Source organism: Oncorhynchus nerka, linkage group LG6 (assembly GCF_034236695.1).
Source record: "Oncorhynchus nerka isolate Pitt River linkage group LG6, Oner_Uvic_2.0, whole genome shotgun sequence".
Classification (NCBI taxonomy): domain Eukaryota; kingdom Metazoa; phylum Chordata; class Actinopteri; order Salmoniformes; family Salmonidae; genus Oncorhynchus; species Oncorhynchus nerka.
Window position 1 is genome coordinate 32,699,796 of NC_088401.1, and position 23,889 is coordinate 32,723,684.

Consider the following 23,889-nt stretch of genomic DNA (forward strand, 5'->3'; position numbering starts at 1 on the left):
TATTTGTACATTCTTACCGTAGAGAAACATGAGTATGTCAATGCAACCTAGGAAAATAAATACATTCAGATTACTGTGTGATTCAAATATAAATAAATAAATACTATATGAATCTTATACATAAATTGCGTAGTCAGAAAATATAATTGCACAGGCATTTTGAAATGCGCCATTATTTCATTCGTGTCACGGAGCATTGCAATGGGACGTATTTACACTAAATCATTCAAGTGTTGAAACGTTTGGTCAAGCAACGTTGGCGAAGCAAATGCTTGACAGTCATCTCCGTTTGTAAATGTTCGAATTCTCACCACTTATCCTTTGGAATGTATATTCAATGACTACGATGTACTGTGTAACTTACATGTCTTTCATTCTTAGAACCATGGCATTCGTGGTTATGATTCGTGGTTATAACTTCTGATTCATTCTCAGAGCCTTGTAGTACATTATAAATACATTCCTCTTCCGTTTAAAGGGGCAATCTGGGATTGGTTCATCCATTTTTTGGACTATTAAATGAAATACAACCATTGATTCTTAAAGAATATAACTTATGAGTGCTTCATGAGCTGATTTCAACTATTATGCCAGAACTCAAATTATAAAGTTGTTTGTCATTTTGTTTTCATGAATGGTCATGAAAACGACAAACAATAGTTGGTTATATTACATTTCTCCAGCCCCATCCCTCAGCTGTTTTACCAAATCAAGTGGCGTTGTGACTGCTTTGTTGTTCTTCAAATCCCAGATTGCCCATTTATGAGTTTGATAACCAACCTAATTCAGTCCATCGTATCTGAAGAAGGACCCGGGTAGAGCACTGTTGATAATAGCCTTTTCGAATGATTTTAAAAGGAAGATGCATAAAACACAATCTTGGTGTATTTTTAGACCTGTTTTACCGTGTCATTGTGTCCTTTTCTTTGTGACTAATTGCGGTGTCTTTGTTGGAGTACAGACACCCGTTTAGTCATATCAAAGGCACAGACACACAGTTATGTAAGTGGCTGTCTTGCTGTGAAAACCCAGAAACACTTAAAAAAAATGTGTTTAGAGTTGAGGGCAACAAGACTTTGAGATATGATTCAAAATAACACCAAGAGTTTATGAATTCATACGAGACAGAAATGTGTCTTCTGCTGTACCCAATTCTGCTGTAGTTTGAGAAAACATGTCCTAATTTGTCATTAACTGTTGTTTAATATCATTGTTTCAAAATCTCATTCACCCGTTCAGTTTTCTTTCAAATGTACAGGAGGTGCTCAGCAGTGGCGTCGTTAGGCCTGGGTTTCCGTGTCTTCAGCCCCCCCATGTTTTTGATGCAGCCCCAAACCATGCAGTATAAAAATTAAATATATGTTTTACTGACAACTTTAATGACAAAAAAAAAAAAATCCAATATACTGTGCTAGACAGTAGCAGGCACTGCAAGAAGCCCCTGGAGTGACACGGTGCCTGCTGTGGTTTCAGAACGCAGTGGACCACTTTGTTTTTATTAGTCTTTTTATCCACTAAGCTACTTACGTTTTCTAGGGTTGTTGCATTGCCAAGATGTTAACCTGCAAGTAAGAATGTCATTGCACTGTGTACTCCATGTATGTTATGTGTATATGACAAATAAACAAACGTGAACTTAGACGGGAAGGGTAAGGGCTGCCAGAAAGAGGGGAAAAGATGGCCAGCTTTGAGGTTAGATTCTAGGTGAACAAAACATTGAAAATGCATAGGCCCTTTAAAGGTGCTACATATAGGATTTTGTGGAATTTTGCTGAACTCACACTTGAGCCTTTTACTTTCGGCTTTGATCCACCAGCTTCAAACAGCTGTAAAACCACAATTTGTTGATATTTGAAGGATAGTTCACAGCGATATTTAGATGGTACAATGATTCCCTACACAATTCAGTGCTTGTTCTCACATAAACTCAATTCATGTGAGAAGCCAATCTATGACTGTCACAGCCAATCACAACACGGGTGGGTATGTAATACTGTCAAACACTATCATTCCACTATTACTGCCATTATATCATGGACATTTTCTGAAATTACAATGCGAAAATGTTTTAAAAAATGCTAGGTGGAGCGGAGCACCCATTTTGACAACAGATGACGCTCCAGCGAGAGAAAACAGTAGGCGACTAATCACAGCCATAGAGGTCATAACTTATTCCATCCTACAGGTCAAATTTTGTTGGGGTCTCATGCGTCTTTATATTCATATAACCTAACGGGCTGTGTAGTTTCTTATCTGTCATGTTTGGAGTTGCGCTTTTATGCGGACATTTGAATTTGTCTTTGCAGTTGAGATGTCCCTGGTTCTGTCAGTATACATGAACTTTAAAACGCAACTGCCTCTAAAAACCAACTTATCGTTTAGAAAACATTCATGCGAGTCAGAAACATTTATGTTGTCAAAATTGACTACAAAGTGTAAATAGGATCATTTTGGTCATAAAGTCAGTTTCATCCAAAACTGAGTTTTACGAGACTGCATCACAACGTAAATGAAGGTTGGGTTCGTTTCAATCCTGCCCACAGCTGGCAGCAAACAAGTAATCATCCATTCGGAGTGCAGCAGCACCCGACCCGATCGTAATGATTGTGATAAATTTGGATTGACTTCGTTTATCCCTATGGGGCTAATTAGGGACAGTATGTTAATTCCAAAAGCTTCAAATTTCAATTACTTAAAAACCTCAAACCAACAATAAATTGTAGAAATTAATTTACAAATATTGTAAGCATTTGACCTTTTACTGCAGTGGGCAAAATTAGGGTTCCACCGAGTGTTTCTTGTTAGTTTTAAACAAATCGACTTTGAAACAAAACTATACACCCACTGTACTATATCAGATATAGTGTTAAAATGTAGTCCATTTTGAGTTTGCATCCCAATGCTACACCTTATATACATCACAGAAGACTGAAATACAACAAAACCGTTTGACATAGAAACACTGGATTTTGGGCTGTTTTTTTATGTTTATAAATTATGAAAAATATAAATAATATTCCACCCATGAGGCCACCACAGGGAGATTTGGTCATTTGGCTGCAGGAAAGAAGAACTAAAAGGTGTGCAACATGAAAGTATTTCATATTTGTCATTTACATTGTGTAATTTATTGATGGTCCCTAACTAGCCTCGGCAACAGGCCTGTTCTGTTCTTCTGGTGTCTCTCTCCATCATATCCAAAGTCAGGTCCCACACCAGCCGGCTGAAGCTAACTGGCGAAAGTGCAGTCGCCCTTTAAATCGAACTAATTACATGTTGCACTTCTGCCTTGCTACCTTTTCAGATGAGCCAAGGAGGTGGACAGATGAGAACAGCAGGCAAGTGGAGCACTTAGAACAGCAGCAGCCAGGGGCAAATGGTAGGGAAGAGGATGGTTTAGGTGACCCGGACACGGGCCCAAAACAAGTTAAACTACCCCGGTATCCCCTTGACCATTTTGCAAACTAAAGAAACACCAGATGAGACACGGAGACAGCAACAGGAGAATAGGATATGGTGGAGAGAGACACCAGAAGAACAGAACAAGTCATAACAGAAGAAGATCGACAAATGAGAACCTGAGACCGTGACAGACGGCACGAGAGAAAAGTGACAGAAGAGGACAGATGGAGAGAGAAAAGAGGTGGGTTGACCACACAGTAATACTGCATCACTTCAAGCTGCTCTATAGATTCCAATTCAAGAGGTGAAATACAGACGGTGAAAACGACACAGAGAAAGCGAGGGAGAGAGGCAGAGGAGGGGTGAGCAAAGAGCTGCTCTGTGTATTCTAATTGTGTGTGTCTGTGTGTGTGCACTGGGATTCTTTAATCAGTTTGGCTCATTGGACAGGTCAGAGTCTGACCTGGTTGAGTGGTTTTTGGCAATACACTGTAGATGTACAGTACCATTCAAACGTTTGGACACCTACTTATTCCAGGGTTCTTCTTTAATTTGACTATTTTCTACATTGTAGAATAATAATGAAGACATCAAAACTATGGAATCTTTTCAAAGTAGCCACTCTTTGCCTTGACAGCTTTGTACACTCTTGGCATTCTCTCAACCAGCTTCATGAGGTAGTCACCTGGAATGCATTTCAATTAACAGGTGTGCCTTGTTAATTGGTGGTATTTCTTTCCTTCTTAATGCGTTCGAGCCAATCAGTTGTGTTGTGACAAGGTAGGGGTGGTATACAGAAGATATCACTATTTAGTAAAGACCAAGTCCACATTATGGCAAGAACAGCTCAAATAAGCAAACATAAATAACAGTCCATCATTACTTTAAGACATGAAGGTCAGTCAATGTGGAACATTTCAAGAACTTTGAATGTTTCTTCAAGTGCAGTCGCAAAAACCATCAAGCGATATGATGAAACCGGCTCTCATGAGGACCGCCACAGGAAAGGAAGACCCAGAGTTACCTCGGCTGCAGAGGATAAGTTCATTAGTTAACTGCACCTCAGATTTCAGCCCAAATAAATGCTTCACAGAGTGCAAGTAACAGACTGTGTGAATCAGGCCTTCATGGTCGAATTGCTGCAAAGAAACCACTACTAAAGGACACCAATAAGAAGAAGAGACTCGCTTGGGCCAAGAAACACGAGAAATGGACATTAGGCTGGTGGAAAAAGGACTTCCTAAGTTAACTTAGGAAGTATTTTATAAGACTTGGCAAGACTTGGCATTTGTCCTGTTCTGAATTCATGTTCCATTTGTAAAATAATGTGATGGGTCAGGCCACTGAAAAAAAAAGTGAATGAAAGAAAAAGGTAATATCATCTCACCGCAACATCTTATTGACTGGGCCAAGCTTTTAATCATATTTCTCTCTCAATGAACTTCTCCCCTTTTACGACTACAGATGTATCATATCAAAGGTCATTTGCATGTGGACATTGAATTAACCTTTTAAATAGCTCAATATAGCATTTAATCTTGCACTTTTTACAATCTGCAGGATTTTTGAAAAGTATGGGAACATGCTACATTCATAGACAGTTCTATATGCCACTCGTTTTGAAAAAAGGATAGATTATCATAGACCCCAGAGAAATGACAAAGAAATAGTCATGTATTTTATTATTTCTCATCATGCATTAGTACCCTTTAGTTTATCTAGTGAACTCTAATGTAGACATCAGAAAAATAACACATTTGGACTAGGAACACAATGTACCTTTTTTGATGTTTCATGGTATGTTGGCTACCCATAATGTTCAAGTGGTTGATCACAATCGGGTAGATTATGCAACACATACACACAGAGGCTAATCAGTCATTAACTTTGCTTTCTGTTTCAATATCCAGTATACATTTATGTCTGACTAATATATAGTGAAGGTAGGAACCATGAACTTATAATGAAAGTGATTTACTAGTATTGCGCTTTGAACCAAAATGTATGTGAATAGGCTCCTGTAATGTTTAGTCCTGGATTACAATGTATGTTACTGGAGCGCCCCCTGTTGGAGAAGATGTTACCTCTCTAAATATGCTGCTGTAATGTTTAGTCCTGGATCACAATGTATGTTACTGGAGCGCCCCCTGTTGGAGAAGATGTTGCCTCTCTTAATATGCTGCTGTAATGTTTAGTCCTGGATCACAATGTATGTTACTGGAGCGCCCCCTGTTGGAAAAGATGTTACCTCTCTAAATATGCTGCTGTAATGTTTAGTCCTGGATCACAATGTATGTTACTGGAGCGCCCCCTGTTGGAGAAGATGTTACCTCTCTAAATATGCTGCTGTAATGTTTAGTCTGGATCACAATGTTTACTGGAGCGCCCCTGTTGGAGAAGATGTTACCTCTCTAAATATGCTGCTGTAATGTTTAGTCCTGGATCACAATGTATGTTACTGGAGCGCCCCCTGTTGGAGAAGATGTTACCTCTCTAAATATGCTGCTGTAATGTTTAGTCCTGGATCACAATGTATGTTACTGGAGCGCCCCCTGTTGGAGAAGATGTTACCTCTCTAAATATGCTGCTGTAATGTTTAGTCCTGGATCACAATGTATGTTACTGGAGCGCCCCCTGTTGGAGAAGATGTTACCTCTCTAAATATGCTGCTGTAATGTTTAGTCCTGGATCACAATGTATGTTACTGGAGCGCCCCCTGTTGGAGAAGATGTTACCTCTAAATATGCTTCTGGGGGAAAGTGTGTTGAAATAGCAGTGGGCAGGATTCGAACCCATGTTTCAGAAGTACATGGAGTGTGCAAAACATTAGGAACACCTTCCTAATATTGAGTTGCACCCCCCTTTGCTTTCAGAACAGTTTCAATTCGTCTGGCCATGGACTCTACAAGGTGTCGAAAGCGTACCACATACAGTTGAAGTAGGAAGTTTACATACATTTAGGTTGGAGTCATTAACTCGTTTTTCAACCACTCCACACATTTCTTGTTAACAAACTGTAGTTTTGGCAAGTCGTTTAAGACATCTACTTTGTGCATGACACAAGTAATTTTTCCAACAATTGTTTACAGACAGATTATTTCACTTATATTTCACTGTATCACAATTCCAGTGGGACAGAAGTTTACATACACTAAGTTGAATGTCCCTTTAAACAGCTTGGAAAATTCCAGAAAATTAAGTCATGGCTTTAGAAGCTTCCGATTTGAGTCAATTGGAGGTGTACCTGTGGATATATTTCAAGGCCTACCTTCAAACTCAGTGCCTCTTTGCTTGACATCATGGGAATCAAAAGAAATCAGCCAAGACTTAATAAATAAATAAAATAAAATAAATTGTAGACCTCCACAAGTCTGGTTCATCTTTGGGAGCAATTTCCAAATGCCTGAAGGTACCACGTTCATCTGTACAAACAATAGTACGCAAGTATAAACACCCATGGGACCACGTAGTCATCATACCGCTCAGGAAGTAGACGCGTTCTGTCTCCTAGAGATTAACGTACTTTGGTGCAAAAAGTGCAAATCAATCCCAGAACAACAGCAAAGGACATTGTGAATATGCTGGAGGAAACAGGTACAAAAGTATCTATATCCACAGTAAAAACGAGTGCTATATCGACATAACCTGAAAGGCCAGTCAGCAAGGAAGAAGCCACTGCTCCAAAACCGCCATTAAAAAGAGCCAGATTACGGTTTGCAACAGCACATAGGTACAAAGATAGTACTTTTTTGGAGAAATGTCCTCTGGTCTGATGAAACAAAAATATAACTGTTTGGCCATAATGACCATCGTTATGTTTGGAGGAAAAAGGGGGAGGCTTGCAAGCCGAAGAACACCATCCCAACCGTGAAGCACAGGGGTGGCAGCATCATGTTGTGGCGGTGCTTTGCTGCAGGAGGGACTGGTGCACTTCACAAAATGGATGGCATAATGAGATAGGAAAATGATGTGGATATATTGAAGCAACATCTCAAGACATCAGTCAGGAAGTTAAAGCTTGGTGGCAAATGGGTCTTCCAAATGGACAATGACCCCAAGCATACTTCCAAAGTTGTGTCAAAATGGCTTAAGGACGACAAAGTCAAGGTATTGGAGTGGCCATCACAAAGCCCTGACCTCAATCCAATAGAAGATTTGTGGGCAGAACTGAAAAAGCGTGTGCGAGCAAGGAGGCCTTGAAACCTGACTCAGTTGCACCAGCTCTGTCAGGAGGAATGGGCCAAAATTCACCTAACTTATTGTGGAAAGCTTGTGGAAGGCTACCTGACACGTTTGACCCAAGTTAAACTATTTAAAGGCAATGCTACCAAATACTAATTGAGTATTCATTCTCTCTACTATTATTCTGCTATTTCACATTCTTAAAATAAAGTGGTGATCCTCAAAAAGAAAGGAGGACCAAGGCACTCTTCATATAATTAATTAAAATGGCTTTATTAGTATGGCATGTTCAATAGAAACAACTTTGTTTTTCTTGAACCGAATAAAGGCATTTTAATTAATTATGGAAGAGGGAATGGTTACAAAATTGATTGGACACACCTAGTGAGCACCTTCTATTTACCAAAATGTACTATTGTGTACGTTAGTAGCGCTTCCCTTCCTCTTTCTAAAAGTGGTGATCCTAACTGACCTAAGACATGGAATTTTTACTAGGATTAAATGTCAGGAATTGTGAAAACAACTGAGTTTAAATGTATTTGGCTAAGGTGTACGTAAACTTCCGACTTCAACTGTAGATTCTGGTCCATGTTGAGTACAATGCTTCCCACAGTTGTCAAGTTGGCTGGATGTCCTTTGGGTGGTGGACCATTCTTGATACACACGGGAAACTGATGAGTGTGGAAAAACCCAGCAGCATTGCAGTTCTTGACACACTCAAACCAGTGCGCCTGGCACCTACTACCATACCCGGATCAAAGGCACTTAAAACTTTTGTCTTGCCCAATCACACTTTGAATGGCACATATACACAATCCAAGCCTTAATTGTCTCAAGGCTTTAAAATCCTTCTTTAACCTGTCTACTCCCCCTCATCTACACTTATTAAAGTGGATTTAACAAGTGAATAAAGGATCAAAAAGGGATCATAGCTCTCACTTAGATTCACCTGGTCAGTCAATGTTATGGAAAGAGAATTAACCCTAAACTACCCTAGCATTTTTTGCATTGTACAACATTGCTCTCTCCTTCCCTAACTCCAACCTCCTGGCAGAACCAGGAAGTCCCTCCCCCTCCCACAAACTCTCTTCTGAGAAAACAAAACTTATTAGTTGCAGTGTTTGTCTGTGTGAAAGTGAGCAACAATCGTCCAAATGGCTCAACAGGGAATTCTGCTGGACCAGGACCAGTTCTCTTGTTCTGTCTGTCTGGATCTACTGAAGGAGCCAGTCACTATTCCCTGTGGACACAGTTACTGTAGGAGCTGTATTGAGGGCTGCTGGGATCAGGATGATCTGAAGGGGATCTACAGCTGTCCTCAGTGCAGACAGACCTTCACTCCAAGGCCTGCTCTGATAAAAACACCATATTGACTGAAGTGGTGGAGAAACTGAAGAAGACAGGACTTCAGGCTGCTCCCCCTGATCTGTGCTATGCTGGACCTGGAGATGTGGCATGTGATTTCTGCACTGGGACCAGAAAGCAAAAGCCCTCATGTCCTGTCTGGTGTGTCTGGTGTCTTCTTGCAAGACTCACCTCCAGCCTCACTATAGTGTCCCTGCACTAAAGAAGCACAAGCTGGTCAAAGCTTCCACACAGCTACAGGAGAACATCTGCTCCCGTCATGACGAACTGCTGAAGATTTACTGTCGTACCGATCAGAAATGTATCTGTTATCTGTGTATGGTGGATGATCATAAAGGCCATGATACAGTCTCAGCTGCAGCGGAGAGGACCGAGAAACAGGTTAGACCAGAATAACTTGTTGGTGACTCTGATAAACAAATAATTTAATATACAGTAGGAAAGCTGTTTGAATATAAAGATATATATATGGCGCATATATATAGTGCCAGCTGTGCCAAGAGTCCCTGGGTTCGCGCCCATGTATAATTAGTTTCATGAAAAATTATCTCTAAATGCCAGGTGCACGGTGCAATTTTCTGTTGTTATACTTTCAACCATTGTCTCTCCCGATTTTCTTAACAAGATAGTCTACAAAACAATTCTAGATTAAGCTAAAATTAAAAATTAAAAAGAATATATATATATAAAGTTTCAAAAATAATATTTCAACTAAAATCATAGATATATAATTTTGCAAAGGGACTTCTATTACAATATAATTCCTACTAAATCATAATACTATATTATTGCACTACTGGACAAATAAATCTTGATAGCTCAATGAACAGTGTTTCTCCATAGAGTCAGCTGGGGATGAGTCAGCAGAATCTCCAGCAGAGAATCCAGGAGAGAGAGGGAGCTGAAGGAGCTCCAACAGGCTGTGGAGTCTATCAAGGTAAGTTTTATTGACCAGTGCCCAGTTTTTTTAAAAATCTGGATTATAATCAATTCTGTAGTGCTATTATTTATTTTTTGAATCCATGATCAGATCTCTCTCTACCTGTTTCTTGGGCCAGTTTCCTGGACTGGTTATGGTACTACTTCTACACTGTCACAGGAAAACAGAGATGAGTAAACTAAATGCATAAAGTTACCTAGATTAAAGAGAGACGTTTAACAACTGACCACATACAAGTATTTGACACACTGCCGATTTTGCAGGTTTTCCTACTTACAAAGCATGTAGAGGTCTGTAATTTTTATCATAGGTACACTTCAACTGTGAGAGACGGAATCTAAAAAAAATCCAGAAAATCACATTGTATGATTTTTAAGTAATTAATTTGCATTTTATTGCATGACATAAGTATTTGATCACCTACCAACCAGTAAGAATTCCAGCTCTCACAGACCTGTTCGTTTTTCTTTAAGAAGCCTCCTGTTCTCCACTCATTACCTGTATTATCTGCACCTGTTTGAACTCGTTACCTGTATAAAAGACACCTGTCCACACACTCAATCAAACAGACTCCAACCGCTCCACAATGGCCAAAACCACAGAGCTGTGTAAAGACATCAGGGATAAAATTGTAGACCTGCACAAGGCTGGGATGGGCTACAGGACAATAGGCAAGCAGCTTGGTGAGAAGGCAACAACTGTTGGCACAATTATTAGAAAATGGAAGAAGTTCAAGATGACGGTCAATCACCCTCGGCTCTATGCAAGATTTCACCTCTTGGGGCATCAATGATCATGAGGAAGGTGAGGGATCAGCCCAGAACTACACGGCAGGACCTGGTCAATGACCTGAAGAGAGCTAGGACCACAGTCTCAAAGAAAACCATTAGTAACACACTACGCCGTCATGGATTAAAATCCTGCAGTGCACGCAAGGTCCCCCTGCTCAAGCCAGCGCATGTCCAGGCCCGTCTGAAGTTTACCAATGACCATCTGGATGATCCAGAGGAGGAATGGGAGAAGGTCATGTGGTCTGATGAGACAAAAATAGAGCTTTTTGGTCTAAACTCCACTCGCCGTGTTTGGAGGAAGAAGAAGGATGAGTACAACCCCAAGAACACCATCCCAACCGTGAAGCATGGAGGTGGAAACATCATTATTTGTGGATGCTTTTCTGCAAAGGGGACAGGACGACTGCGCCGTATCGAGGGGAGGATTGATGGGGCCATGTATCGCGAGATCTTGGCCAACAACCTCCTTCCCTCAGTAAAAGCATTGAAGATGGGTCGTGGCTGGGTCTTCCAGCATGACAACGACCCGAAACACACAGCCAGTGGCTCCGCAAGAAGCATCTCAAGGTCCTGGAGTGGCCTAGCCAGTCTCCAGACCTGTACCCAATAAAAAATCTTTGGAGGGAGCTGAAAGTCCGTATTGCCCAGCGACAGCCCCAAAACCTGAAGGTTCTGGAGAAGGTCTGTATGGAGGAGTGGGCCAAAATCCGTGCTGCAGTGTGTGCAAACCTGGTCAAGAACTACAGGAAATGTATGATCTTGCATACAAAGGTTTCTGTACCAAATATTAAGTTCTGCTTTTCTGATGTATCAAATACTTATGTCATGCAATAAAATGCAAGTGAATTACTTAAAAATCTTACAATGTGATTTTCTGGATTTTTGTTTTAGATTCAGTCTCTCACAGTTGAAGTGTACCTATGATTAAAAAAAATACAGACCTCTACATGCTTTGTAAGTAGGAAAACCTGCAAAATCGGTAGTGTATCAAATACTTGTTCTCCCCACTGTACCTATTATGTAGTCAATTTAATGAACCTTTGTTTTTCAGATGTTAGAAAGTTTTTAATTAGTTATATTGAAATGTATTCGTTGTAGTGTCTTTCACCTTTTTTAAATCCATCCTGAATCCACCGTTTCCTGTGGGATTAAGATAATCAACATTTTCGGCATCAAAACTATCCTAATCACTACCTTTGAGATTAGAAAAATGCAAAAACTGCTTTTAATTCTGGTTTCTGGTAAAGGTCAGATTGGATTACCATATTCAAATATATAAGAGGGCGCCGGAGAAGAAATTGGGCCCAATTAGCCATTTTCCCTCCCCGGTGTCATGTGACTCGTTAGTGTTACAAGGTCTCTGGTGTGAATAGGGAGCAGGTGTGTTAAATTTGGTGTCATCGCTCTCACACTCCCTCATACTGATTGGTCACTGGAAGTTCAACATGGCACCTCATGGCAAAGAACTCTCTGAGGATCTGAAAAAAATAATTGTTGCTCTACATAAAGATGGCCTGGGCTATAAGAAGATTGCCAAGACACTGAAACTGAGCTGCAGCACGGTGGCCAAGACCGTACAGCGGTTTAACTGGACAGGTTCCACTCAGAACAGGCCTCGCCATGGTCGACCAAAGCAGTTGAGTGCACGTGCTCAGCTTCATATCCAGAGGTTGTCTTTGGGAAATAGACGTATGAGTGCTGCCAGCATTGCTGCAGAGGTTGAAGGGGTGGGGGGTCAGCCTGTCAGTGCTCAGACCATACGCTGTACACTGCATCAAATTGGTCTGCATGGCTGTTGTCCCAGAAGGAAGCCTCTTCTAAAGATGATGCACAAGAAATCCCACAAACAGTTTGCTGAAGACAAGCAGACTAAGGACATGGATTACTGGAACCATGTCCTGTGGTCTGATGAGACCAAGATAAACTTATTTGGTTCAGATGGTGTCAAGCGTGTGTGGTGGCAACCAGGTGAGGAGTACAAAGACAAGTGTGTCTTGCCTACAGTCAAGCATGGTGGTGGGAGTGTCATGGTCTGGGGATGCATGAGTGCTTCCGGCACTGGGGAGCTACAGTTCATTGAGGGAACCATGAATGTCAACATGTACTGTGACATACTGAAGCAGAGCATGATCCCCTCCCTTCGTAGACTGGGCCGCAGGGCAGTATTCCAACATGATAACGACCCCAAACACACCTCCAAGACGACCACTGCCTTGCTAAAGAAGCTGAGGGTAAAGGTGATGGACTGGCCAAGCATGTTTCCAGACCTAAACCCTATTGAGCATCTGTGGGTCATCCTCAAACGGAAGGTGGAGGAGTGCAAGGTCTCTAACATCCACCAGCTCCGTTGTCGTCATGGAGGAGTGGAAGAGGACTCCAGTGGCAACCTGTGAAACTCTGGTGAACTCCATGCCCAAGAGGGTTAAGGCAGTGCTGAAAGATTGTGGTGGCCACACAAAATATTGACACTTTGGGCCCAATTTGGACATTTTCACTGAGGGGTGTACTCACTTTTGTTGCCAGCGGTTTAGACATTAATGGCTGTGTGTTGAGTTATTTTGAGGGGACAGCAAATGTACATTGTTATACAAGCTGTACACTCACTACTTTACATTGTAGCAATTGTAATTTCTTCAGTGTTGTCACATGAAAAGATATACTCAAATATTTACAAAAATGTGAGGGGTGTACTCACTTTTGTGATATACTGTATATCCTTCTGATTCCTGCCTACAGGCAAAAATTAAAGCAGGAAGCACCAGTGACAAGATCAATAAAAACGTGGTCAGATGAAGCAGATGTTAAGCTACAGGACTGTTTTGCTAGCGAAGACTGGAATAATTTTCCGGGATTCCTCCGATGTCATTGAGGAATACACCACATCAGTCATTGGCTTCATCAATAAGTGAATTGATGACGTCGTCCCACAGTGACCGTTCGTACATACCCCAACCAGAAGCCATGGATTACAGGCAACATTGGCACTGAGCTAAAGGATAGAGCTGCCGCTTTCAAGCAGCGAGACTCTAACCCGGGAGCTTATAAGAAATCCCGCTATGCCCTCTGACAAACCATTAAACAGGCAAATTAATACAGGACTAAGATCGAATCGTACTACACCGGATCTGACGCTCGTCAGATGTGGCAGGTCTTGCAAACCATTACAGACTACAAAGGGAAGCACAGCCGAGAGCTGCCCAGTGACACGAGCCAACCAGATGAGCTAAACTACTTCTATGCTTGCTTTGAGGCAAATAACACTGAAACATGCATGAGAGCACCAGCTGTTCTGGAAGACTGTGTGATCACGCTCTCTGCAGCCTATGTGAGTAAGACCTTTAAACAGGTCACATTCACAAGGCCGCAGGGCCAGATGGATTACGAGGACGTGTACTGCGAGCATGCGCTAACCAAGTGTCTTCACTGACATTTTCAAGCTCTCCCTGTCCGAGTCTGTAATACCAACATGTTTTAAGCAGACCACCATAGTGCCTGTGCCCAAGAATACTAAGGTAACCTGCCTAAATAACTACTGACATGCAGCACTCACGTCTGTTGCCATGAAGTTCTTCGAAAGGCTGGTCATGGCTCACATCAACACCATTATCCCAGAAACCCTAGACCCACTTTTTTCCCCCAATTTGCATATCGCACCAACAGATCAACAGATGATGGAATCTCTATTGCACTCCACATTGCCTTTTCCCACCTGGACAAAAGGAACACCTATGTGAGAATGCTGTTCATTGACTACAGCTTACTGTTCAACACCACAGTGCTCTCAAATCTCATTACTAAGCTAAGGACCCGGGAAAAAACACCTCCTTCTGCAACTGGATCCTGGACTTCCTGACATGCCGCCCCCTGGTGGTAAGGGTAGGTAACAACACATCTGCCACGCTGATCCTCAAAACAGGGGACCCTCAGGGGTGTATGCTCAGTCCCCTCCAGTACTCACAGTTCACCCATGACTGCATGGCCAAGCATGACTCCAACACCATCATTAAGTTTGCAGATGACACAACAGTGGTAGGCCTGATCACCGACAATGATGAGACAGCCTATCGGGAGGAGGTCGGAGACCTGGCAGTGTGGTGCCAAGATAACAACCTCTCCCTCAACGTGATCAAGACAAAGGAGATGATTGTGGCCTACAGAAAAAGGAGGACAGAGCATGCCCCCATTCTCATCAACAGGGCTATTGTAGAGCAGGTTGAGAGCTTCAAGTTCTTTAGTGTCCACATCACCAAAAAGCTATCATGGTCCAAACACACCAAGACAGTCGTGAAGAGGGCACAACAACGCCTATTCCACCTCAGGAGACTGAAAATATTTGGCATGGGTCCTCAGATCTTCAAAAAGTTCTACAGCTGCACCATCGAGAGCATCCTGACTGGTTGCGTCACCGCCTGGTGTGGCAACTGCTCAGCCTCCGACCGCAAGGCACTACAGAGGGTAGTGCGCACGGCCCAGTACATCACTGGGGCCAAGCTTCCTGCCATCCAGGACCTCTATACCAGGTGGTGTCAGAGGAAGGCATAAATAATTGTCAAAGTCTGAAGCCACCCGTCATAGACTGGTCTCTCTGCAACTGCATGGCAAGTTGTACCAGAGCACCAAGTCTAGGTCCCAAAGGCTTCTTAACAGCTTCTACCCCCAAGCCATAAGACTCCTGAATAGCTATTCAAATGCATACCCAGACTATTTGCATTGTATGCAAAGAACAGGGATTCCCCACTTTTCCCTTCTCTTCTCTCTTTGTGTCTGAACAGCACTCTGCACAGGCAGCAGTGGAGGACAGTGATAGGATCTTTACTGAGCTGATCCACTCCATTGAGAGACGGCGCTCTGAATTGAAGGAGTTGATCAGAGACCAAGAGAAGGCTCAAGTGAGTCAAGCTGATGGACTCCTGGAGCAACTGGAGCAGGAGATAGCTGAGCTGAGGAGGAGAAACGCTGAGCTGGAGCAGCTCTCACACACAGAGGATCACATCCATTTCCTCCAGGTAACTAAACTGCCTTGATACAGGTGATACAGAAATTAACTTATTGTGAAACTGTACATTTTGTCAATTTTCTTTATTCTTTATATCAGTATTCATGTTTTCTGACATCAATAAAATAACATATGATCACAAAATACATTGTGGCAGTCATCTGCTCTCTCTCTCTCTCACACTCTCTCTGTCTCTCTACAGAGTTATCAGTCTCTCTCCAGTCCCAGTGTCTCTTCAGACTTACCCAGCATCGTTATTCATCCTCTTCAGTACTTTGGAGATGTGAATACGGCTGTTTCTGATGTCAGAGAGAAACTGGAAGACTTCCTTAAAGGAGAATGGACCAAGATCTCCACCAGAGGTGAGTTGAAAAAAGTACTAACACAATACATAGTGTAAGAACACCTAGTTTAGACCAATCAGAGGTCCTATAGTCATCACTTTATACATGTGCAATATGGTATGCTGATAATATTCTCTCTCTCCGTAAATGTCTGTGTGTTTGTAGTGAATTCAGTGGATGTTTTATTGCCTCCAGAGCCCAAGACTAGAGAACACTTCTTACAATGTGAGTTTCTTCACCAAGTAACTAACAGTCTCTTTTTTTCTGACACTCCTCACGAACCTTGTGATATTTCAATAGTAGATACTTCTCTCATTGATCTCTGCTCTGCTGTAATCAAAGACAGGGTAGATACAGTATAGTATGTGCCTTAACTTACTGTTCTAACTCCTCTCAATGGTCTCTGCTCTTCTCCCAGATTCCTGTCAGCTCACACTGGACCCAAACACAGCACAGAAATCCCTCTCTCTGTCTGAGGGAAACAGAAAGGTGACAGTTGTTAATGCTGTTAATGATCCAAATCCTGACCATCCAGACAGATTCACTGGTTGGTTCCAGGTCCTTTGTAGAGAGGGTCTGTCTGGACGCTGTTACTGGGAGGTAGAGTTTCATTGTGGGACTGTTTTTATAGCAGTCTCATATAAAGACATGAGTAGAATAGAAACGGGCAATAATTCTAGATTTGGATACAATGACAAGTCTTGGGGTCTAGAGTGCTCTAGTGATGGTTATCGTTTCAGACACAATAATGTTGAGACTAAAGTATCAGGCCCTCAGTCCTCCAGAGTAGGAGTGTACCTGGATCACAAGGCAGGTACTCTGTCCTTCTACAGCGTCTCTGACACAATGACCCTCGTCCACAGAGTCGAAACCACGTTCACTAAACCCCTCTATCCCGGGTTATGTGTTTGGTACAAAAATGATTCTGCTGAGCTGTGTAAACTGTAGAGTTCCCCATAGTGATGGTTAATGCTCTTTTAGTCTGGTATGTACAACAATCTTATACATTCATATTGATGTATTATCACTTTGATGTACATTCTGAATAACAACCGCTGTATTGTATCTTGTTCAATGAGTTGTGTTATTATTTACCTATTGATCCTTGAATTTGAATCTGTTGAATGTCCTCAAATATATCTAGGCCTATATATTGTATATCAATCTGGTGCTAAACAATCACTACTCAATCAATTACCCAGCAGATGGTGATATGGCAAAATCAAATCAAATGATTCCACGTCTTTTGATTGACAGTACCTCTGCCTCTCAGTAAACCACCAAAATAAACTAGATTTCTATATTTTTGTCCTTAAGTTTTATGTTCTAAACTACATGAGTGACAATGCAATTAAAGAACCTTATATTTAGCAGCAGTGTGTATGCGTGTGTGCGTGCCTGTGAGTGGGGTGCATGTGTGTTGAGGTACGTGTGTGTGTGTGTGTGTGTGTGTGTGTGTGTGTGTGTGTGTGTGTGTGTGTGTGTGTGTGCCGTGTCTACCCTGACACTAGGTGAATGTTTACTCCATTTTATTTCATTCATGATCATTAAGTAAAATATAAGCGAGCTAGAAGACTTCACTTTGGATTCATTCTTTGAAATATTTTATATTAAAGTTAACCGAGGAAGGCAGTCTACTGCACTTTATACAAACAACCAAACAACATGGTCTGAGTTTTTTATAAGACGTGGCATTTGTCCTGTTCTGTTTCCATAGCTGTACGTTTTAAGAGAGACTGTGATTGGTCAGGCTATGGCCAATGCACATTGATTCATCATATCAAAGGATATTTGCATGTGGACATTGAACTAAACTTTTAAATAGCTCAAAATAGCATCTAATCTGTCCCTTCTTACAATCGCAGTATTTTTGAAAAGGTAAAGAAACATGCTACATTCATAGACAGCTCTATTTGCCTCTTATTTTGAATAACGACTCCAGAAAATGGACATTGAAATAGTGATGGTTTTCATTATTTCTCATCCTGCATTAGTACCCTTTAGTTTATCTAGTGAACTCTAATGTAGACATCAGAAAAATAACACATTTGGACTAGGAACACAATGTACCTTTTAATGGTTCATTGTATATTGGCTACCCATAATATTCATACCCATAATAGTATACAATGAATTCTGGACACAGAGGTATATCAATCATTCACTTTACATTATGTTTCAATATCCAGTATACATTTATATCTGGATAATATGTAGTAAACGGGACTTCAGGCTTCGACCAGAAACCCCTCATGTTTAGTCCAGGATCACAATTCATGTTACTGGAGCAACCCCTGAGAATAATTGTTACATCTCTAAATATATGGCTCTGGAGGAAAGTGTGTTGAAATAGCAGTGGGCTGGATTCCAACCCAGGCTGCAGAAGTATATGTCACAAAGCAGCGTAGACCTGTAAACCACCCGAGACAACAGGATATTCTTTATTGCATCGGACGACATTCCTCTATCTCCCTCCCGCTAACTAACCCCACCTTCTGGCAGAACCAGGAAGTCCCTCCCCCTCCCACAAACTTTCTTCTGGGAAAACAAAATTTATCTGAATCTCGGTGCCGTTTGTCCGTGTGAAAGTGAGCAACAACCGTCCAAATGGCTCAGCAGGCAGTTCTGCTGGACCAGGACCAGTTCTCTTGTTCTGTCTGTCTGGATCTACTGAAGGAGCCAGTCACTATTCCCTGTGGACACAGTTACTGTAGGAGCTGTATTGAGGGCTGCTGGGATCAGGATGATCTGAAGGGGATCTACAGCTGTCCTCAGTGCAGACAGACCTTCACTCCAAGGCCTGCTCTGAGAAAGAATAACATGTTGGCTGAAGTGGTGGAGAAACTGAAGAAGACAGGACTTCCGGCTGATCCCCCTGATCTGGGCTATGCTGGACCTGGAGATGTGGCATGTGATTTCTGCACTGGGACCAGAAAGCAGAAAGCCCTCATGTCCTGTCTGGTGTGTCTGGTGTCTTCTTGCAAGACTCACCTCCAGCCTCACTATAGTGTCCCTGCACTAAAGAAGCACAAGCTGGTCAAAGCTTCCACACAGCTACAGGAGAACATCTGCTCCCGTCATGACGAACTGCTGAAGATTTACTGTCGTACCGATCAGAATTGTATCTGTTATCTGTGTATGGTGGATGATCACAAAGGCCATGATACAGTCTCAGCTGCAGCGGAGAGGACCGAGAAACAGGTTAGACCAGAATAACTTGTTGGTGACTCTGATAAACAAATGATTAAATATACAGCAGGAGAGCTGTTTGAATATGAGATAAACACATATAATTAGTTACATGAAAAACATTGTCTAAATGTATCACCATTAGCTGTTGTCACACACCATCATTTTCTTTTGAGTCCAAAGTTCTGTTTAAGCTATATGATATGAGTACTGTAAAGAAACATAATAATTCAACTAACAACATAGATAAATCATTTTGCAGTGGGACTTCTATTACAATTTAAATTATACTCTCTATGGTCCTATATCATAATACTATACTATTGCACTACTGGACAAATAAACCTTGATAGCTCAATGAACAGTGTTTCTCCATAGAGTCAGCTGGGGATGAGTCAGCAGAATCTCCAGCAGAGAATCCAGGAGAGAGAGAAGGAGCTGAAGGAGCTCCAACAGGCTGTGGAGTCTCTCAAGGTAAGTATTATTGACCAGGGGCCAGTTTTTCCAAAAATTCAATCTGGATCATTATTCTTTTTTTTTCAATTCATGATCAGATCTCTCTACCTGTTTCTTGGGCCAGTTTCCTGGACTGGTTATGGTACTACTTCTATGCTGTCATAGGGACACAGAGATGAGTAAACTAAATGCATAAAGGTACCTAGATTAAAGAGAGACATATAACAATTGACGAAGAAACTATACTGCGGGGTCAATTTAACATAATGAACCTTCGTTTTTCTTTTTTTTTAAACCTCCTCCCCTTAGTTCCATTGACATGTATTCGTTGTCGTGCCTTTTACCTTTCTAAATCCACCCTGAATCCACCGTTTCCAGTGGGATTAAGATCATCCTGATTATCAGCATTAAAACCATCCTAATCACTATTTTTGAGATTATGTTGACATTTAATCCTATCCGATTTCCGAAATCCGATCAGATAACTTTTGAAAAACTTGGCACAGAGGACTGGAGATGCACCATTTCACTTCCCTCCTCCAGTCAGTCATTCAGAGAGAGAGGACACTCTCTAATCTACAGAGACTCACTGTGGGGAACAGGCTCTCTGGGCTCCCAGTCAGAGATGAAATACACTCTTATAAAACGGAACCATTAAGGGTTCTTAAACCTGTTTAAGTAGGACCGTTTCTGATTCTAGGCCCTTTATGATTCTAGGTAGAACCCTCTGGAAAGGGTTCTACCCAGTACCCCCGAATGAAAAATACTACAGTTTACGATAGAATATTACAGTACTTACCATTTAATTATATAGAAACTGTAGTATACTGTAGAATACTATACTAAACACAAGTATCTGTCGATCATGTGTAGTACTTACTATAAAATGTTGTAATATACTGAAATACTATTGTGAATACTTCAATATTATCTACCCCCCAAAACACTGTAGTAAGTAATAATCACAATTGTATTTGTCACATTTGCCAAATACAACAGGTGCAGACTTCATAGTGAAATTCTTACCTACGAACACTTTCCCAACAATGCAGAGTTAAAAAGTAAGAAAACTGTACTATTAAAAATAAAAGTATATAGTAACACAATTAAATAACAATAATGAGGCTATTACAAGGAATACCGCACCCAGTCAATGTGCAGGGGTACGAGGTACTTGAGGTAACTGAGGTAATATACACTGAGTGTGCAAAACATTAAGGATGCCTGCTCTTTCCATGATATAGACTGACCAGGTGAATCCAGGTGAAAGCTATGATCCCTCATTGATGTCACTTGTGAAATCCACTTCAGTCAGTGTAGATGAAGGGGAGGAGACAGGTTAAAGAAGGATTTTTAAACCTTGAGACAATTGAGACATGGATTGTGTGTGTGTCATTCAGAAGGTGAATGGGAAAGACAAAAGATTGAAGTGCCTTTGAACGGGGTATGGTTGTAGGTGCACTGGTTTTTGTCACGAACTGCAACGCTGCTGGGTGTTTCATGCTCAACAGTTTCCTGTGTGTATCAAGAATGGTCTACCACCCAAAGGATATGCAGCCAACTGTGGGAAGCATTGGAGACAACATGGGCCACATCCCTGTGGAAGTCTTTCGACAGCTTGTAGTGTCCATGTTCCAAGGCTGTTCAGAGGGCAAGGGGGGGGGGGGGGGGGTCAAGTGCAACACAATATTAAGGTGTTCTTAATGTTTTGTACAATCAGTGAATAGTATTTATGTGGGCCTCTATGAAGGTTTCTACCTAGAACCCTTTAACTTCTAGGTTGTACATTTTGCTGGAGGGTTGGGTTGTGGGTAATTGGGAATCTCTGTTCTTTGCATTAGTTCACTTACAGTCGGTTGTACCTATGATTTTGATTGTTGTTTATTGTACTTGTATTGTTTCTGGGTTTCATTGGGGTGGATAGACTGAAAGCTTATTCAGATGAAAAGGCTTCTAGGTAGAACCTTATTCCTCTGTAATAAAATGGCCTGGGGAAAAAGTATTCGACTTAACATGGAGCCTTCTCTTCTCTCTTTGTGCCTGAACAGCACTCTGCACAGGCAGCAGTGGAGGACAGTGATAGGATCTTTACTGAGCTGATCCACTCCATTGAGAGAAGGTGCTCTGAGGTGAAGGAGCTGATCAGAGACCAGGAGAAGGCTCAAGTGAGTCAAGCTGATGGACTCTTGGAGCAGCTGGAGCAGGAGATAGCTGAGCTGAGGAGGAGAAACGCTGAGCTGGAGCAGCTCTCACACACAGAGGATCATATCCATTTCCTCCAGGTACCTAAACTTCCTTGATACAGGTGATACAGAAATAAACTTGTTGTGAAACTATACATTTTGTCTATTATATTTAATTCCGTATATTTGTAGTCATGATTGCTGACATCTGTTATTAATACAAATATTAGAGAACAATTTTTTATTATTTTTATTATTCTCTCTCTCACTCTCTCTTTCTCTCTAGAGTTATCTGTCTTTCTCCAGTCCCAGTGTCTCTTCAGACTCACCCAGCATTGATAAACGTCCTCAGTTCCTTGGAGATGTGAATATGGCTGTTTCTGATGTCAGAGAGAAACTAGAAGACTTCCTTAAAGGAGAATGGATCACGATCTCCACCATAGGTGGGTTTAAAGTAATACTAACACAATACATAAGAACACCCACTTCAGACCATGTACAACACGGTATGTTGATAATATGTTGTATCTTTGTAGTGAATTCAGTGAATGATGTACTGTCTCCAGAGCCCAAGAACAGAGAACACTTCTTACAATGTGAGTTTCTTCCTCAAGTAACTAACAGCCTCCTTTTTCTGACACTCCTCACAAACCTTGTGATACTTCAATAGTAGATACTGCTCTCGATGATCTCTGCTCTGCTGTAATCAAAGACAGGGTAGATACAGTATAGTATGTGCCTTAACTTACTGTTCTAACTCCTCTCTTTGGTCTCTGCTCTTCTCCCAGATTCCTGTCAGCTCACACTGGACCCAAACACAGCACAGAAATCCCTCTCTCTGTCTGAGGGAAACAGAAAGGTGACAGTTGTTAATGCTGTTAACGATCCAAATCCTGACCATCCAGACAGATTCACTGATTGGTGGCAGGTCCTTTGTAGAGAGGGTCTGTCTGGACGCTGTTACTGGGAGGTGGAGTGTTATCATGGGACTGTTACAGCAGTCTCATATAAAGACATAAGTAGAATACGGATGGTTAATGAGTCCAGATTCGGATACAATGACAAGTCTTGGGGTCTAGAGTTCTCTGGTAATGGTTATCGTTTCAGACACAATAATGTTGAGACTAAAGTATCAGGCCCTCAGTCCTCCAGAGTAGGAGTGTACCTGGATCACAAGGCAGGTACTCTGTCCTTCTACAGCGTCTCTGACACAATGACCCTCCTCCACACAGTCGAAAGCACATTCACTAAACCCCTCTATCCTGGGATATGGGTTGGGTACAAAAATGATTCTGCTGTGCTGTGTAAACTGTAGAGTTCCCCATATTAGAATGACGGTTAATGCTCTTATAGTTTGGTATGTACAATTTATTTTGATTGATTGAATCTTTAATTTAGTCTAGGTTTAAATCACATCCATATTGATGTATTCTCACTTTGATGAAATCTAAACTAAAAAACGACTGCTGTATTGTCTTTTTTTTTAAATAAAGATTTGTTAATTTCAATCAGTTGTATTATTGAATACCTATTGATCCTTGAATGTGAATCTGTTTAGTTTTCTCAAATCTATCCAGGCCTATGTACTGTATATACTCTGATGTTGCAGATTTACTACTCAATCAACCGTCCAGCAGATGGTGATATACTGTAACAAACAATACAATATTAAACATGTCTTGATTTACCTCTTGCCACTCAGCAAACCACCAACAATAAACAGTATTTCAATATGTTTGTCTTTGAGTGTTTATGCTATGAACTACATGAGTAAATAAAGAAGATCATTTTTAGCTGTGTCTACAATGACACTCTTGGTGAATTTTTACTCCTTTTTACTTTCATTCCTCAATCATTAAGTAAAATGTAAGCAAGCTAGATTACTTCACTTTGGATTCACTCTTTCGAATGTTTGAATTTGTAAGTTAACTGAGGAGGACCAACGACTGCAATTTATACAAACAACCAAACAAATTTAGCAAGTCCTGGCATTTGTCCTGTTCTGTTTCCATAGATGTACTATGACCAATGCACAAAGATA

At 41.3% G+C, this 23,889-nt stretch overlaps 1 protein-coding gene and 1 pseudogene across 1 annotated transcript; both read left to right on the plus strand.

Annotated features, from left to right (window-relative positions):
• The first annotated feature begins 8,682 nt into the window (after positions 1-8,682).
• LOC115130371 (tripartite motif-containing protein 16-like) lies at positions 8,683-17,085 on the plus strand (annotated as a pseudogene).
• Positions 17,086-17,174: 89 nt separating this feature from the next.
• On the plus strand, positions 17,175-23,581 carry LOC115130372 (E3 ubiquitin-protein ligase TRIM16-like). The gene is made up of 6 exons (XM_029661456.2): positions 17,175-19,221; positions 19,588-19,683; positions 21,714-21,947; positions 22,135-22,291; positions 22,385-22,444; positions 22,637-23,581. Exons 1-6 carry the CDS (start codon positions 18,628-18,630, stop codon positions 23,161-23,163), a joined length of 1,668 nt encoding a protein of 555 aa, XP_029517316.1. The 5' UTR covers positions 17,175-18,627; the 3' UTR covers positions 23,164-23,581.
• Positions 23,582-23,889: the final 308 nt, after the last annotated feature.